The following is an 18746-nucleotide window of genomic DNA, read 5'->3' as shown; positions in this document are numbered from 1 at the left end:
ACTCCCAAATATTGCATTTTGCTTACTGAATGAGGCTACAGACATTTCCTGAATAAATGCCGCTCTTGTAAATGATTGTTCCGGGTACAAATTCTTAACATATCATGTTGGATCCATTATGATTTATGCAGTACTTAATTTCAGCCGGTGGTTTCAGGTGGGGCCCCCCAACATTCAGTTTTGGGGCCCGGCTCATTTTTCCTCATCACACCATTACCCAGTGCAAGAGAGAGTAAACACAAAAGGAGAAAAGGAAGAAGAGAAAGACAGTAATACATTGAAAAAGAAAGAAAGCAGGGATGACACAGAAACTGAAATAGTGAGATAAAGGAGCAGGGAATCTCTGATGGAGGATGGAAAAAACATGGGGTGGAATCAGGACTAACATGTCTCGGGATTCGGACCCCCCACTTTTTGTAGCATTAGCCATGGGCTTCTGAGCTGAAAGTTTAGTCCCCAGCACTTATTCTGTTACAATATAAGCACTGTGCTTATGTAAATATATGGATATGAACTTGGAATGAAGCCTGGAGCTTCCTGCGATTGAAGCCCCCATCACTCTATGCCATTTTTTGTGGAAAATTATTGAATCCCATTTATCAAAAATGCAGTACATGAATCCTTAAATTACTTCTCGGCAATTCATTGGCATTTATATTCTTGAGATTTTTCCAAAGTTTAAAAGTTATTCAGTAAAGTCGGAACCCAGTTCAAAAGGTTTTTCCCTGGAGGCACCATTGGAATGTCAGGTTCACAATGGGATAAGAATCCAGACCTTTGCTGCAGGGAGTCCCTTTACCAGAACCTCCTATTGTCCGATTCTTGTCCCGGATTTCCCCAGGATTTCCTTGATGATTTCCTTGATGAGATCCATCAGATTTCCTACAATGGATAGCAGCACTCTCAGCCTGAAACCCTCAGTTAATTTCCATGAACGTAATTCATTTACAGGTCTAGGTTTTCCCTCTGGTGCTCTGCATTTTCAAGTATAAAAGCTGACAATGTACAAAGCCTTTCTTTTGTAAGATTCTAGAGTATCCAAGCCCAGAAACACACACTCCTCAAGGCATTTCCTGAGTTAAATCTATTGATTTAGCATAATCTCCTTCTTGGTGTTTCCATTCTTTTTAAGGGTCAGATTCTTGGACTGCACCAGGCATTTTCTAAGTGAGATCTTTCAAATAATTAAGTCCATGAGCTGAAAAACCCTTGACCTGAATGGTTCTCCTGAATGGGCCGGCTGGTGTTCCGTGGACAGTAGACCTTGATTTTTCAAGTTGTTATGTATCTAAGACCAAGGAGATGAGACCGAAATACTTAATGATTCGTTTAAGTTACATTAATAACATATTTTTAAAGGCTTCTCAATAGCAGCAAATCTGAAAACTACCTCCCTTTTTTATCTGGCGCTCTCTCAGATTTACTCAATTTGCTTATTTAAATTTTTTTCCGGCAGACAACTTTGAGGTACAACATTCCGCCTCCGAAGAGCGATGCCACTTTCAAGCTGGCTGTAAGGACAGATCCGGAGAGTTGCACAGAAGCAGCGAAATCAAAGTTCGGGGTCACAGTCACTGCCAGGTGAGAATCTCTTACATCATGATTATACCACATACTTACCAGGTTTCCAGTCATCCTGAAAATGTCCAGCAGTCGAGGAAGCATCTAAATGTGGAATTAAGTAAAGCTTCAAATTGAAATGAACTTGTGCAATTGTGTAAAATGTACATTTTTCATGTTTTTTGTGGGTGCACCACCCTACAAGCCCTTATTTCAATAGTTTAAAAAACGTAAATAGATCTGCATTTTGTCTTGGGGGAGAAAAACGTTATAATATATATATGTCTAATAACTAAACTATGGAAAATTTAGAAAACTGTTAAATGTCAAAAACCCACCCACATTCATGAAATGTTGCTGGGAGCACAGGTAATGCTGCACCTGGTTACCAGTGAAGTGTTATTGAGATGGGTGCCAATTCGAGTCACTTAGCAGCATTAGTGACCACCATTGACTCTCTGGAGGCATTAGAAAGCTACCTCAATAGAGATAATGGAGAGGACAGGCCTGGTGGCTCTGTAATTCTTCATGTGGAAACTACCTGCAGAATGTTCATCTCCCACGCTTCCTGCTTCACTCTGGGTTTTTTCCATGTAAGTAAAAGATGGCAGGTTGCCCCAAGGTTACCTTCTGTTTTCTATCCTAAAATCTCTAGAGTAAGATTCTTGGAGGAAGGTTTGTACTGCTGAAAGAAGCACTCCTGCTTCCTCAGATCTTTTGCTTTGGTTAGTAACATTGAGCTTTCTTTTAGTTGAGGCCCTTAAAGGCGGTCTCCAGCAAGGTGATATGTCTGTGATTGGTGACCTTGCAAATCTATTTGACAATAGCATCACTATTGCTTCAGAAACACTTTACAGTAGAAACTGTGACGCATAGATTGAAAAAATGGGAAGGTTATAATAATTAGGATGAAATTAATCATTACTTAACAGTAACACAGTCACCAAACCGCTTTGTATTACAAAACTACATTTCTTTGCCACAGAGTAAACATCTTTTCAGTGTAGTAGCAGTTTCCACCATACTCATGGCTGTTGTAGTGTTTGGATTCCCGCTCACTGTTGCCACCAAGGGATCCACTCCTCCATGTGTCCACAGTACAATGATTCTGTGATGGTTAGGAAATGTTAAAATCATAAATGTGGATTAAATAAGCGACAGAGAAGATGAATCTGATGGATTCTAATGTGAAAATGGGCCTACTTCTATATATTTGGAAACTTTTAACAAACAGAGTGGGGCAGAACAGAGCGCAGCCAGGATTTTGTCAATAAACAACCCAGCAAACCTTACCTTTAGCAGATCAATTTCACAGCATAAAACGTTTTAGTGGAAAACTATTGAAAAAAAGTGTTTCTGTTGGAAAATGATCCAACAAAAACTTTTTTATCTCAAAACATGACCTTATAGCTGTAGTACACCTTCCCTATAATCTTATGCAGAGAGAAAGTGAAGTTCTCTGATAAAATGATAGGGGGTAAGTTATCGTGGACGGGTGGGTCGCAGTGCGAGATTTGATTCACCTCCACATGCTCTAAGTTGACCATTTTGCCTCAGAGAACCAAAGTTACTCGTCAGTGAGGAGACGCAGTACAGTTGCGCCCTCCACCATATTCCTAAGCCACAACCAAAACACTTGTGAAAGTTGAATGGTCTCTCTAAAACGGTAGGGGCATGATGTCTACAGATTTTTAGGGTAGGAGAAATTTGCCTACATATAGAGGATTTGTATAGCCTTATGATAGCTATGGCTTGATGTGTTCATTTCAAATAGCTGTTCTCCAAATGGCAAGGCCAAGACATATCTTTGGACAATGTTAAACTCATGTAATTGAACTCATTTACCCATTCCAAAGGTTTTCCCTCTAACATGATGGAACCTATGTAAGACCGATATGGGCTAATGGCCATGAATGTAGTTTTTTGGTGATTGATCACCAACCCTTGGTCATTGCGGAAAGACAGGAATCTATCTATCAAGATTTATAGGTCTGATGGTGTCTTAGATATAAGTAAAGGGTCATCTGAAAGCAGTAAAGAAAACAATGTGGGCACAAAAATGCTTCCCTCAGACACCTTTATGGACATAAACCTTCTCAGTCAGTTCACCCCCAGCGGACTTGGGCGTACGTATCCTGATGAATAAATATAGCCAAAAAGTCTAACAGGATCTTATTGTTCTTCAGCGTCTCTCATAGTTTAGAATGGGGGGCTAGGTCGAACGCGGATTTGAAGTCCACAAACACCAGGTATAAGTGGGACTTTTCAAGTAGAACAGTTTTCCAGTAGATGGTAATACATCTGGTCCACTGTGCTAACCTGGCTTTTGAAGCCCTCTTGGAGATTCGTCAAAGCACTGTGTTCTTCTGTCCAGTGGTCAAGATGATACAATATCTGTCTGCAAAAGATCTTTTAGTCTCACCAATTAGACGAATAGGTCTAAAATTAATGGGGGGAATCCCTAGGGACCTTTTCATGCACATGAACAATCGCAGCCGCTTTCCAACTAGAGGGGTGGCCATCCCTTTTACAATTGAGTTGCTTCGCATGTTCATATAGGCAGAACAGTTGTTTGGATCAGAAAGATAAAGATCAAGGGCATCATAGTTAGCGTGTTGTGAGCAAATAGAGCTGGTAAGATGCGTGAGAGCGTTATCCAAGGTCCTATTTGTTTTAGCTATTAAAACGGGCTTAGCGGCAACAATGAGCCATTCGCTCTACGCCCGGTATTAGAAGGGATAAAATCCACTATATGTGAAGGGGACTGCTTACAAAGTTCCTGAATATATTATTGGCCGCGGTCCGTGCAGGTAAGAGCAGTGAGGTGGTGGAGCGCAGGGCGGATTTTTACAGACGATGATGAGGGAAATTGATGATTTATTTAATTTCCCCTCGTCTTCGTTCGTCGGAATCCCGCAATCGGGCCCCACTGCTCTTACCTGCATGGGCCGCAGCTGTATATTATTCAGTGTGCAGTGCAGGGCATTATGATCGATATCTACCCTAGGAATGACTTTCTTGTCTATACCAAAGTTCCAGAGGGGAAGAGCAATCCGTACATAGTCGATCCTGCTAAAGGCACCTGGACTATTAAACCTGTAAAGGACAGTAGAAGCAAAGGGGGTGCACCCATAACAGGCCCTCAGCCCCAATGTTAGTGTGAGTATCAATAGCTGGTGCACTGCATCAGTCCAGCTTTTTATTGGGGGGCAGTTAATGATGGAACACCCTAGGCCTCATCTTCAGTTTCAAGGATGGTATTAGTGTCATTGTCAAAAGATTTAAATGTTGTATTGAAATCACCAGCACTAATTAAATTATCCTGGATGACCGTTAGGTTCGACCAATGCCAACTTGATGCCCACCTCTAGATTTGAAAGGACGAACTGGGGTGGGAGGAGTTTCAGTTACAATACCATCAAGGAATGGAACTCCCTTCCACTTCATCTCAGGAGGATTTCCTCCCTGCTTGAGTTTAGGAAAACTACTCAATACATGGCTTTTTAGAAACTAGTTTTTCCTAACACAGTATGCAGAACCGGAAGCGCCTAGACACCCATAGGTATTAGTGCGCTATACAAATTATAATAATCATGTACAAAACGATTGGTATGGGGGATTACTATACAATTTTTATTTTAACATAGGGAACATTTAATTACCCTAGCTCCAGTCTTCGGTACTTCAAAGATTTTTTTACCTACGTAGATTTAAGGCACACATACACAGTGGGGCCGATCTTCAAACAAATAAATTGCACAAAACATACAGAAATACATAAAATATATACAGACCAAACAATCCTGAAAACAACTCTACGTTGCCGATACCCTAAAGTGTTATCTTTAAATATAGTGTTCACCCATTAAGTCTAGGTAATACACTCTGAGGTAGTCAAAAGTGTACACTGAGGCAAACGCACCTTTTCTTTAGCTCTCTTGTGTCAAACAAAAAGTTACAAATCACTTAATGTTAATTTAGACGAGACTCCTCCAAAGTAAATGTAATACCCCTTGCGTATATATACAAATTATAATAACATAACAAATCCTCTCCTGTGAGTGGCCAGATGTTGGATTGTCGGTGTTGCTCCAAACCCCTTAGACCTTCATCCAATATTTGCATTGTGAAAGGGTGGGGGAGATTTTATTTTTGAGGACCATTTTAATCTTGTCTACTCTTGACTCATGATCGAGTCCAAACAGGATGGCATTACAAATGTCTCACTCCTCTTTCTGCTTCCACAGCTACATCGGAACCCGGGAGACTTCGAACATGGCCCTCATCGTGGTGGACATGGTGTCAGGGTTTATTCCTGTGAAGAGCTCTGTGCGAGAGGTGAGGTGGGGCAATTACAGCTCAAGGTGAAAGGTGGTGGTGGGATGTTGTTCCATCCAGAGTCTGCCTTGTAAATTTGCTATTTCCTCTAGATTTCCTTTCCTGAATGGAACACATTTCTGACTGTTACAACACTCACAAAAATACTCAGGAGTAATTCTGAAAAAATGACAGTGGTAGATTTCCTGTAGTTCTCCAAGGAGCACAAAGTAATCATGCAGGCTTTTCACCTACTGGAAAATTATGATATCGAAATGTGCATGGGCACATTTCTCACATTTTATTTTGTAAGTTTTCTCTTATTTTTATCATGTGGACACATCTCCTCCTTTACACACCATGAAATGTGAGAGATTTCACTTCCTTTCCAACCTGTTCCTTGCAAGGCCACCCCACATATAATGCCAACTTTCATGTCACTGACCTTAACAGAAGAATGCAACATGTATTGCCATAATGGCGGATTTTCCAGAAAAACTAACTTTGCTTGGCCAGCCATTACATTATTTCCCACAATCATGCACCTGAAATTCATGCAGATTGGCTGCATAAGAGGGAGGGGGGCGGGGGGGACTGTGGAAAAGTAAATTTTGCCATGTTATATGTGCCTACGTGTTCCCCATCCTATGTTATATGTGCATGATCGATATGCATGTATTCCCTATGATCGATTAAAGACGCAATTACAGTTGTGTCCATCTCTATTATGCCAGTTTCCAGTTTTCGTGAATACAACGAATATCAGGCCTATGTAAAGCTACGTTGCCACGTTTTACAGTGTGCACGTTAATTCATTGAATTGTCCCCGTTTCTAGGCCTCAAAAGGGCCCGGACTCAGATTCAGCTCCTGTTTCCTGAACCCTCTCCGAGGAGCAATACAGCCCCCACCTGTATCCCTGACCCTTAGCTTACTTCATGCCTCGCAGTGCCCGGCTCGGCCTGGCTCTGCCTCTCAGTCTGCCAAGAGTATGTTATGATTCTAGTTATCAGTCCAGCCCTCCTTCTCTGCATTCCTAAGCTACTGAATCGCATCAATAGTTTCCGTCATGGTCTAGCCTTTATGTCTCCATGTAAGAGAAATACTGTATTAATATTCATAGAATATTCCTCGCACACACACTACATATAGGATTATGCATGCACCAGTCTTAATGTCTGTTAGCCTTTGCCCTGATAACTTTTGGATTCTATCAACATGTTCCCTAAACACTAGATACTAGATAGGCTTTAGGTACATGTCGCCCTGACACTCCAGACTTTTCGTCTCCTCTTCTAGCACAGAAGTCATAGCCCCCAGTCCTCCTGGTAACACGTCATTGCCAGTTTGTGCGCACCACTAGGTTAGAGGTCCCAGCTGCTCAGGTAGCCCCCTCCATGTTTCCGCCCCTTTTTATGACATATTCTGTTACGTTTACATCACATGTCTATGTATACGCCCTGTTCACGCCTTCTTGTTACCTCATTCAGTCCTTATCTTTCGCGACTGCTACAAACTCCGCCTACTGCTACGCCTATTGTATTGAATACCATGTATTTTGTTTAACTATAAATATTGTGCACTGTTATTAAAGTTGGCTAGCCACTCTTGCCCAGATCCTGCCCCCGGCAGCTGCCATCCCATTCCCATGCAGGCTGTCCTGTTCCTGTCCCGTTATGCTTGATTAAAGCCTGTATACTCTGGCTACCTCGTATCTTGACTCTTATTTATTGAGCTAAACCGTTTATTTATTATAGTCAAAAATAGTACCGGTAATTAATTATTTATTTACCACAGGACATAGAGGTTGGCAGCAGTATTCCCAAATGTAACAGTTATATTCTTCTGCGGGGTAAAAGGGAGCTTGTTTGCAAGCCACTTGCGCTGCCAGTGCGTCACTTGTTGTGGCGCACTGGCAGCGCATTTTGCTGCCCCATATTTACAAGGACAGGAAAAGCCAAGCTTCGTGGCTTTTCCTGTCCTTGTAAATACGGCCCCTTTACATGCAGTGCTTTGCGTGAAAGGGGCGGTCCATGAGTGTTGCTGTGGGTGTTCCCACACGACACCCATGGAACCGGACACATTTCCAGATTTACGAGAAATCGTAAACCTGGAAATGCATCTGAATGCTACGCCTTCCCAGGGGAGGCGTAGGGAGGCGCAACGAGGAGAAATTTACTAATTCCTCCTGGTTCTTTTTTCCTCTTTCTATGCATGCTGCATTCTGCAGCACACATAGAACAAGGAAATCACCTCTTATGGTTATTTGCAGGTTGGTGTTCTTCCTGCACATAAGCAATCATTTAACAAAAATACGTTTTACAAGTTTTACAAGTTTATGTGTGCTAACGCAGCACACATTGAAGTCGAAAACCGCCATTTCAGATTGTTTATGTGCAGAAGGGACACCTTCCTGCACATAAACAATCATCCCCCTGATGCAGGCAAGGGTGCCTGCGTCGGCGCATGGCAGCTAATTATGTGCCAGCACTGGGGAGAGCAGAGGGATCCTTCATATCCCTGTGCTTTGAAAGTGCTGCAGCGTGGTGCAGCCAAAAAGCATGCGGTGCTGCGCTGCCACACTTTCTTATAAATGAGGCCCAAAGTGAGAAAACTCAAGCTACGATGATTGCTGAATCTTCATGCGAATTTACACCAGTATCACGATTATTCATATTTGGCCGCTATACGTGTATGAGCCAAAACAATATTTATTGCATGATGTCACATTAGTTACTGATAGAGGAAGAGATGGGTATGGTTACGTTTGTGTTTAGTTTAGTTTAGCTAAACTTAACTAAACTAAATGCATGATGTCACATTAGTTACTGATAGAGGAAGAGATGGGTATGGTTAAGTTTGTGTTGAAAGCAAAGAGAGAGGAGAGAGTCTCAGATTGATATAATATGCATCTAGTCATTGACAGAAGATGGTCAATTAAGTGAACTGTGGGGACTGGCTGGTCAGATATACAATGTGAGACAGAATGGGACAGAGAAAGATGACAGCAGGAAAAAGAGAGAGCAAGTAACAGGGGTGAGAGGGTGACAAATAGCATAGCCACATTGGAGACGGATGCATGGAAGTATTGAGTGTGACAGAGTGGCAGCACCCTGGAGTAGTGACATGCACATAAACAAGTGGTCAGGTGGGTGAAAAAGCTGCATAGTAATAGGAGGGGCTCCAGGACCCTGGGATGCATACACTCAACTGTGCTTTTTTGTTCACAGCTGAAGGACAAGAAGGATGTTAAGAAAGTGGAAATCACACCAGATCAAGTCACCATCTACCTGGATCAGGTGAGAGCTGCACTTTTCTTCCGTTTATTATATTCAGTTGGACATTGAGGGCCTTATTCACAAAGGTAAAGTTTGAGTTTTTGGTCTAAGTTTAGACCAAAAGTCTACTTTTACTACTTTTCAGTATTCACAAAGGTAAGTTGTGAGTAGTAGTAGTTGTAGTATTTATTTGATCATATTATGATCATTCACATAAAAAGCAAAACAGCTTAGATTAGTATATTGACGTCTGCACTCGGGATGGAATCTCCGCACCCAGGGTGGAGATCTGCCCGAGTGAGATTTCCCCTGAGTACGGAGACTCCACTCTGGGTGCGGAGAGGAATTTCCGCACTTGGGTGGAGATTTTGCCCCAGGTGCGTAAACTCTGCCCCGAGTGTGGACTCCTGACTTACTTTTGTGAATACAGAAAATTATAAACTTAGACTTTTGGTCTAAGTTTACCTTTGTTAATCGGGCCCTACATCTAAAATCCCTTGAAATTATAGAAACACTGAACAGGAGGGTTTACATGAGAGGACCTACACCGTATCAACATTCTTTACATCTCCCAGAATCAATTTCCCATTCTCATTATCTATTTCAGTGACATTTGGATTGATTGGCAGCCTGATTTAGAGTTTGAAGGCAATGGTAAACCATCTGATTTCTGGAGGCAATGCTAAGTGTGGCATAGACTCTACTAATAGACTCTCGTCCACCAGGAAGATGGGAGTAAACACCACCAGTGGCTGCTCTTCCAGATTTTGCACTTACACTTATCAAACAAACTCTAAGTCAGGCCACGAGTCCAGTGTGTATAGATTTAGGATAGTGTTGTGAGTGTTTGCCTTAATACTCGAATGCAAGAGGCTGTGAAGTTCTGGGAGACTCAGTCACCTCAAAATTTAGCACAATGGTCCATCTTCAATTTTACTTCTACATGGGAGACTTTTCATCAAGGGAAACATTGTGAGGTGCATCCTGTGGTGGATACTGTGAGAGAAGTAACCTCTGCTTATAAAGACTAGTCTGGAGTGTAGACTGTGACTCCTGGTTACAAGCAGAAAGCGTTAAAAGTAGCTTAAATCCAAAGGTCCATTAAGTGGCTTTTTCCACCTCATATAATTTGAATCTCCTAAGGTCAAGCTGAAATGCATACGACTTAGGTGCCTGATAAATACCCTCCCCTTGTTGAAACAACCCGCTTTGTCTGAATACTTTGATTTTCCCAATTGTTGGTGCGGGTGGATCTCTGTAGCCATTAAATATCTTGCAGGTTTTCTATGGTAAACATGTTCCTCACATTTCTTTGTGTGTTTTCTCTGTTAGCTTGACAAGACCCCCCATCAGTTTAGCTTCTCACTGGAGCAGGACAATGAGGTGAAGGACATGAAGCCAGCCACGGTGATGGTCTACGACTACTACGAGAAAGGTGAGACCTCGTGGTCAATGAGCGAAAGCCTATGGTAGGAGATGCTGCCCTTGTCACAGCTCTTGGTACCTTGGTCTTATTGTTCATGAAGGCAGCAGTGAGAACAGAAAGTAAATGATATGAAAACCAATGTTTGTTCTTTGTACTTTCAAGACCTTTCACTCCTCATAGCCCGTCAGTAGCTAACAGGAGGCAGCTGCATGACTGAGGTTGGGACAAAGGGTCAGGCGTGAGTCAAAGAGTGGTTGAAGCCACTTCTAACCCTGGATCTACATTCTTTTAAATAGTAGGAGACCATGTGAGCTTCACTCCTTTCTGGGAAGACGCGGAGTATCAGGTCCACGCCTGCCTGCAACAGTTATTGTTTTTAAAGATTGAACTCCAAAAGGGAGCTGATTCTTCAGAAACTAAAATCAGTTATTCTGATGGACAATATATTTCTCCCTTCATGCGAGGCCTTTGAATGAATTCTCTGCCCGGGAAGGCCATGTTTTAGATACCTGACCTGCCCTCCATGGCTGACCCAAGCAGGCAGATTTAGTGGTCCTTAACCCGCCCCACTTAAAACATGGCAGCCTGTTACCACGACGTGAGGGCGCTGTGGGAGAAGGCTGTTTCCGATGGTGGCGCTAGCTCAGGTTCCGCTGTCGAAACCCAGCACTTTCCCCGTCGCTATATAGTTGGGGAACCGTGGGTTAGGCCTGGAAGAAGCACCCCTGATTTACGCAGGTGTTTACGCTTTACCAACCTGTAACTGTCTCCCTATGTCTTTATAAATCATCATTGTGAAATTGCGCACTGCGTTAAACAATAGATATCTCCCCGAGCATGCTTTGAAATGACCACTTCCAGCAGACAGGGAGCCCTTCAAGCAAATAATGTCTCCCGTAAGGCAGTCGTTCCCACTTACCACGGGGCAGCTGTACTTACTAGGCGCTAGCTTTCCTTAGGGGAAGCAGGCCCATTTTGCTGTGTAATCCCTGCTTTGTGTTATCCCCCCCCTAGTTTGTAATGGGGGTAAATTGATTTTGTTGTGTTTGCAGGACAGTGTTGACAAATCTACCTCTCCCTGAGAAATGAGAGACCAGCCATTAATTGAGCCTGTTCTGACCCTTGTTTGTCCTTCCCTTGCAGGTGACAATGCAGTAACAGAGTACAGCGCCCCCTGCAGTGCAGGTAGGTGTACTGGTGAAGAGAAGGCTCCTCTATGCAGCAGCTTGGCGAACACGCCCCCCCCCTCAGTGGCCCTGCTCTTGCCTCTGTTTTACTCACTCCCTCTCCTGGTTCTTCTTTCCCTTCCCTGCCCTCATCTCTCCCTACCACACCTGCTCCAGTGTCCCCATCAGCAGTTCACTGTGCACAGTGCATGTATACTTGAGCCCCCAGCAGTGTATTAGAATCACTAGTCTTTTAGCTCTGCACATGTACACCACGGGGCATATTATCAAGACGGGCGATAAAATTATCGCCGCTTTAGCGGCAGAAAACTGCTCTATGGAATTCCATTAGAAGCTCAGGTTAGATGTCCTGCACATCTAACCTGGATTTCTATTGCATTTTATAAAGCATATTAGCAAGCCAATTATCGCAGTTTTAGCTGCAGTTTCCTGCCGCTAAAACAGCGATAATTTTAACGAGGTTCTTGCTAATATGCCCCCACGTTTCTTGGCAATGAACATTTACATGAGGTCTCTAAGTGCAGTTTTACAGCAGATCTAATGGCAGTGTACGTTCCAAACCGGTTTCCTATCTCTACACCTGGTCTCTTGACACTGTCACTTACACCAGCTCTCTTGGTAAAGTACCTTTACAACGGGTCTCTGGCAGTGTAACTGTGCATCAGATGTCCTGCCAGTGTAACTGTATGGTCAGTCTCCTTCCGCTGTACATTCACAGCAGGTCTCGCACCAGGGACCACAGTAGTGTACACTTCGGTCACACCTTCTGGCAAGGTGACTCTACTGCAGGTGTTTGGCCACTGTAATTGAACATCAGGTCCCCTGCCAGTGATGATGTAGAGCAGGTATCCTGGAAGTTTAAAGCTACACCAGTTCTCCCTAGTTCTCCTTGCAGTGTTAAGTTTCACCACTTCTACTAACAGTGTAAAGTTACATCCGGTGTCTAACAGTGTAAAATTACACCAGTTGTCATGACAGTATTAAGTTACATTCTGTGTCGTGGCAGTGTAAAGTAGCATCTGGTTTCAGCCAGTGTAAAGTTACATCTGGTGTCCTGGCAGGGTAAAGTTGCACCAGTTCTGCTGGCAGGGTAAAGTTGCACCAGTTCTGCTGGCAGGGTAAAGTTGCACCAGTTCTGCTGGCAGGGTAATGTTGCACCAGTTCTGCTGGCAGGGTAAAGTTGCACCAGTTCTGCTGGCAGGCTAAAGTTTCACCAGTTCTGCTGGCAGGGTAAAGTTACACCAGTTCTGCTGGCAGGGTAAAGTTGCACCAGTTCTGCTGGCAGGGTAATGTTGCACCAGTTCTGCTGGCAGGGTAAAGTTGCACCAGTTCTGCTGGCAGGCTAAAGTTTCACCAGTTCTGCTGGCAGGGTAAAGTAACACCAGTTCTGCTGGCAGTGTAAAGTTGCACCAATTCTGCTGTCCGTGTAAAGTTACACGAATTCTGCTGGCAGTGTAAAGTTACACGAATTCTGCTGGCAGTGTAAGTTACACCAGTTCTGCTGGCAGTGTAAAGTTACACCGTTTCTGCTTGCAGTGTAAGTTACACCAGTTCTGCTGGCAGTGTAAAGTTACACCAGTTCTCCTGACAGTGTAAAGTTACACCAGTTCTGCTGGCAGTGTAAAGTTACACCAGTTCTGCTGGCAGTGTAAAGTTACACCAGTTCTGCTGGCAGTGTAAAGTTACACCAGTTCTGCTGGCAGTGTAAAGTTACAACAGTCCTCCTGGCAGTGTAAAGTTACACTAGTTCTCCTGGCAGTATAAAGTTCCATTCTGTGTCCTGGCAGCGTAAAGTTACGTGCGATGTCCTGGCAGCATAAAGTTACATGTGGTATCCTGGCAGAGTAAAGTTACACCAGTTCTACTGACAGTATAAAGTTCCATTCTGTGTCCTGGCAGCGTAAAGTTACGTCCGATGTCCTGGCAGCGTAAAGTTACGTGCGATGTCCTGGCAGCATAAAGTTACATGTGGTATCCTGGCAGAGTAAAGTTACACCAGTTCTACTGACAGTATAAAGTTCCATTCTGTGTCCTGGCAGCGTAAAGTTACGTCCGATGTCCTGGCAGCGTAAAGTTACGTGCGATGTCCTGGCAGCATAAAGTTACATGTGGTATCCTGGCAGTGTAAATGTACACTAGTTCTCCTGGCAGTGTAAAGTTACACTAGTTCTCCTGGCAGTGTAAAGTTACACCAGCTATCCTGACAGTATACATTTACATTCTGTGCCCTGGCAACGTAAAGTTAAATGTGATGTCCTGGCAGCGAAAAGTTAGGTGCGGTATCCTGGCAGAGTAAAGTTACACCAGTTCTCTTGACAGTGTAAGTCACTCCTGATGCACAGGTAGCATAACATTCGCTGCAGGTCTCTTGTGTGGCCTCTATGGGGCGCTGTATGTTTGAAACACAGGTGTGCTTCTGCATTTAAACGACGGTTTTTTTGGCAGTAATATTTACATCATGTCATGTAGCACTGTAAGGTCACAGAAGGTTTTATGACGATGCTCGCTTATACTTGGTTTCCTGTAACTGTACTGTCCCTTTACACCACCTCTCCAGCAGTGCCTAGTAGCGTCTGGGAGCTAAGTTTCTGATCTGTATTTTGTCTCTCCCTTACAGGTGAATCCACGAGCAAAACCGCCGAATAGTGGACTTGGGCCTCTTCTCCCCTGGCCCCACCCGAAGCCCCAGCCTTCCTGTTGCATCAACTCACCCCTCCCCCTCTCTGTACAGTCCCCTCCCTTTCCCTTGTCTACTCGATACCATCACTCTCCCCTCCAGTGAACATGGAGACGATCCGAATGCAATTCATGCAATTGTAAATAAACCAGTTTCGCTCTAAAAGCGGGTGTGTGGTGCCTCATGATTCTATTCGGAGCACGTTGTGTGGGGGAGGGGCTTTTTGGCTGTGGTAAGGTCCATTGCGCTTTTGGGCAAGGATGCAGTCTATGCACTCTTGTGAAAACACCGCTTGACTCTTCATGGAATAGAGCAACGGCTCTCAGCGGATCGACCAAGGAGTTGCTGGTCTCCAATCAGCACCCGTTACAGAAACATAATGGCTTGCCAGGGTATATTTACATCACACCCTGAAGTGTACATTTACACCAGAGCACCCGGCAAACCATTTTCTGGCACTTTAACTTTACACTTTCCAGTTTCTCTATAAAATGAATTACATTCTGGGGTCCTTTGTAGGTTCAGCCAGGGCGCAGGGGTTAGAGGCAGGGCAGATAAACACAATAGGGGAGGATAGGGAGCAATCATAAAGAAGCTGTGTCAAAGCCAATAGTTCTAACTAACCTGTAGCATTGCCAAAGCCAACAGAGTTAGCCATGACATTGGGGTGTAGACTTAGACACATTAGCAGTGCTCGTTTTTTTAGGTCTCGCCTGAGCCAGCCCATGCGTTGCTCTGGCGAGACATTTAGTAAGTGGGCTTTAAAAAGCCGGACACAGCTTTTTTTGTGGCCTAGAGCTTGCGGTTACGCGCACAGTTATGAGCAGAGGCGCCATCTGGCTTTCCTCTCTCGTCATGGCTCATTAAGTGCATCGCTCGCGGGCACCCTTACAGCCCGCGGTCGTAACACCTTCACTTTGACGCGTCACTTTCACGGCCGCGTGGCCAATGCTTGTCTTTAATATTGCGCACTCACCCCTTTCTTTTGTTGTGCACTCCGCCCACTTTAACATTAACAGCTTTCTCCTATTCCAGGCAGGACATACTTTCCTGCAACGGTGTTGGTTTCAACTTCCTGTTGACTTTTATATTATGCGTGGCGCTGTCACCCGGCATGATGCGGGTGCCGCCTTTCATTTATTTTTCACACCGCTTCACGTTAAGGGCACGACCCGCCCCATTTTCGAAAATTCTTTTGCACGCCACTTCACATTAGGAGCATTTTGCATGCTGCTGCAAGCTCCTTGAAGTTAACCCCCCTTCGCATTTAGAGCCTCCCCTCCACGCGATATGCATGCTTTCCCCTTAGCAATGACCCAGAACAACAAAGGCAGGAAGTCACGGAAACCTACCCTTGGGCACAGCCATCGCATGTAAACTGCCTCGGATGCGGGAGCAGTGCCCTTTTCCCAAAGCCTTATTTAAAAAAAAACGTATCTGTACAATCAGAGCCCTGGATGTTGAAAAAGAGCACAGCAGTGTGATGCTGGCTTACACAGCATCATGCCGAGCTGTCCATTGTCTGCTTCTTTATTGCACAGTACCAGCAGCTGGTAACTCCCCTTACTCTTATCTGTGCGTCAATGATTATATTTAAGGTGTTTTTTAATTACACATAAAAGTCCCAGGGGGTATTTACAACATGGGCGCCACACTTTATATTGCAGCACGGAACCCACTTTTATATTTCAAAAAGAATAGATGAAAGTCTCTCAAATAACTATTGCATTACAAATGCTTGTTTTGGTTGCTGCAAGGTGATGTAATTGACAGTTCATTCATTGCTGCAGTCAGCAGTCATATGGTTATAATCTCCTTGGGCACATAGTAGTCGCACTGATTAGTTCAAAGATTAGTCTGCTCAGTGTTGTTTTACCCTCAAGCCTGTAGAAATACATTTGTTTCCTCAGTCAGGCATAGCGATTGCACCACCTAGAGGCTTTTTTGATGTGTTCATTCTTATAGCATGACAGCTATATCCTGTGCAAACTGTCTCATATGTTTGTTTCCCACAAGTACCGCAACATGAGTGTTTTAGGAGTGCAGTAGTTACTAGTGCCTCGGATCAGACTTTTTGCAGCACGGTTCGTTGTCGGAAACAATCACAGCACATTTGCATCATACCACTGCTGTGAAAGTTGTGCTCTTTGTCACTCTTTGTTCTAGATGCTCGGTCCTGCAGGATCCAAGCACTAATGTCAACGGGCACTCACGAATAGCACAAAGTTAAGTGTTTGCCATGTGAAGGTGCATCTTCTTTTGAGGGCAGCCCTGAGGGCCCAAACTGTGGGGGTGATTCAGAGGGTCCCCCCTCATCTAGGCCCATTGTCCTGTTAGGTTTCGCTTTGGGCTGCGCGCATATCAATAGGAACAACGAACGCCCATCAGCCATCTTTTTCCTTATCCGGATGGCCTAGGCTCACCCTGCCTTTCTGGCTACTGTCACCTAATGACAGGCATTGCCATGTTAATGGTCAGTAAAATGGATTGACCCCCAGCAGCTGAAGCCGCCGGACTCCCAGTTCCAAGTCTGCGGATGTGCATGTTCAGACACGAACAGACACACATTCATTATGGAGGTATTGCTTCACATGATTTCATCCGTACTGCTGACTGTGCAAGATGCCATGGTTGATGGAGGTTTGTTTCTGGTACTGTTCATGTACTTAGAGTTGGACCGTTAGACTGACCGATAGGGTAATCTGGCAGCGCCCGGGTGGCTGGTCCGATATATCATGAGCCGGGTATTGGAGGTTTGTGGCCTGTTTTCTGATCTTGTGGGTGGGTTTATACTTTTAATTTCCCTGCTATTACCACAGACATTGACTATAGCAAACACAAATGCATGCAGGCTCTCATACCTTGCAAAACCCCTATACAAGTGCAGAAATTTGTAAAATCCTGATTCGGTAATAGAGGCCACTTTTATTTGGTGCCTGGGCCTATTTTCTATCCAATCTAACCCTGCATGTACTGTATCCATTCAGCATGGCTAAAAGTTAGCAGGGTAAAGGAGAGTGGAGTTTTGTAAAGTGGAGTAGAGTGGAGTGAAATGAGGTGGCGTAGAGTGCCGTGGAGTGGTATACAGTAGAGCTGCATGGAGAGGAGTGAAGTGGAGTGTCATGGAGCAGCGTACAGTGTTGTGAAGTGTTGTGGAGTGACTACAGTGTCATAGCGTGGGCGGGCATAGAGTTGAGTGACATAGTGTGGATCACAGTTTCAGAGTTGAGTAGAGTGGAGTGCCGTAAAGTGTTGTGGAGGTTTCAAAATTCAGCAGATGCTGCACAAAAAGCTGAGTGTGAGCAACCCAACTCGCGGGACTGTAAAGGGTCGCATCCTACATAGATTGAAAGTATTTTTACCCAGATTGTATAAGGAAATGTACAGAGACAATTGTACCTGTTACTACGAACGCAAAGAATAAAGAAACAAACCCCAAAGAAGTCCTGGATGGGACAAAATGTGTTGGCTATGGCTACAGAGAGAAGAAGTGTTGCAGGAATTCGGCTAATGAACAGAACTATGCTTAGGACCATAGAACATCAGTGGATAGGGACTGGGTCACCGTATCATCTCAGTACCATGAGCCAGAGTCCGACTAGCAATAGTGTCTCACTTGCCCTCCTACTACTATCCACTGAGATTAGCGAATTGACACTCCAGAACACAACACTTCAGTCCTCTCAGGGATCGCTGTAACACCCCCTTTCTCTCTCACACTCGTATTCATCCACAATAAGATAGAGACATGAAGGACGTTTAAATTGTTTATTAAAACTATTGGACTCTAAAATGCAGTATGCGTGCCACAATCAGAAGACAACTGCCTAGCAAAAATATCATCAGGATAGTAAGTAAACCATATATTAGGAAAAGCCCTGTCATATTATACAACAGATTAGCCTAACTCCTCCTCCCCTTCTACAGAAGCAAAATGATAAATGATTATATAACAAAGATCTCTGGTATTAGCAGCAGACCCTGTACCTTAGCATACACAGACGGACATTCTACATCTCAGATATGGCCATGATCATCTCTCAGAAAATCTCAATCTGTGTGATACATTATTGTGCGTACCTATAAGGCAAGGCGTACATGCTCATAAACAACAGCTGCATTCTTGTGCTGTGTCTAGATGCTAGAACCTGACCAGAACAAAATAACAAGGGACACTGTTGTTTGACCTTGTCTGTAGTGTTCAGACTAAAACCCAGGAAAGAACAGAATGAGAAAACAACTGCAGGTTCTGTGTAATACAATGTGGCACAAAAGCAAATATGTGTATATATAGTAACCTTTG

General features: G+C 44.0%; 1 protein-coding gene across 3 annotated transcripts in view; it reads left to right on the top strand.

Annotated features, from left to right (window-relative positions):
• Nucleotides 1–14608, top strand: part of LOC144768018 (alpha-2-macroglobulin-like protein 1) — a 293319-nt gene extending 278711 nt beyond the window's left edge. For all 3 annotated transcript variants that reach the window (XM_078651413.1, XM_078651412.1, XM_078651414.1), the window contains exons 31-36: nucleotides 1457–1581; nucleotides 5808–5898; nucleotides 9106–9174; nucleotides 10486–10588; nucleotides 11723–11764; nucleotides 14384–14608. In XM_078651413.1, coding sequence (XP_078507539.1) covers nucleotides 1457–1581; nucleotides 5808–5898; nucleotides 9106–9174; nucleotides 10486–10588; nucleotides 11723–11764; nucleotides 14384–14412 — 459 coding nt within the window. In that variant the 3' untranslated portion in view covers nucleotides 14413–14608. The remainder of the gene's footprint in view (nucleotides 1–1456; nucleotides 1582–5807; nucleotides 5899–9105; nucleotides 9175–10485; nucleotides 10589–11722; nucleotides 11765–14383) is intronic.
• The last annotated feature ends 4138 nt before the right edge of the window (nucleotides 14609–18746 follow it).

Source organism: Lissotriton helveticus, chromosome 7 (genome assembly GCF_964261635.1).
Source record: "Lissotriton helveticus chromosome 7, aLisHel1.1, whole genome shotgun sequence".
Classification (NCBI taxonomy): Eukaryota; Metazoa; Chordata; class Amphibia; order Caudata; family Salamandridae; genus Lissotriton; species Lissotriton helveticus.
The sequence above is the reverse complement of the archived record's forward strand: the minus strand, read 5'-3'. Positions and strand labels throughout refer to the sequence as shown.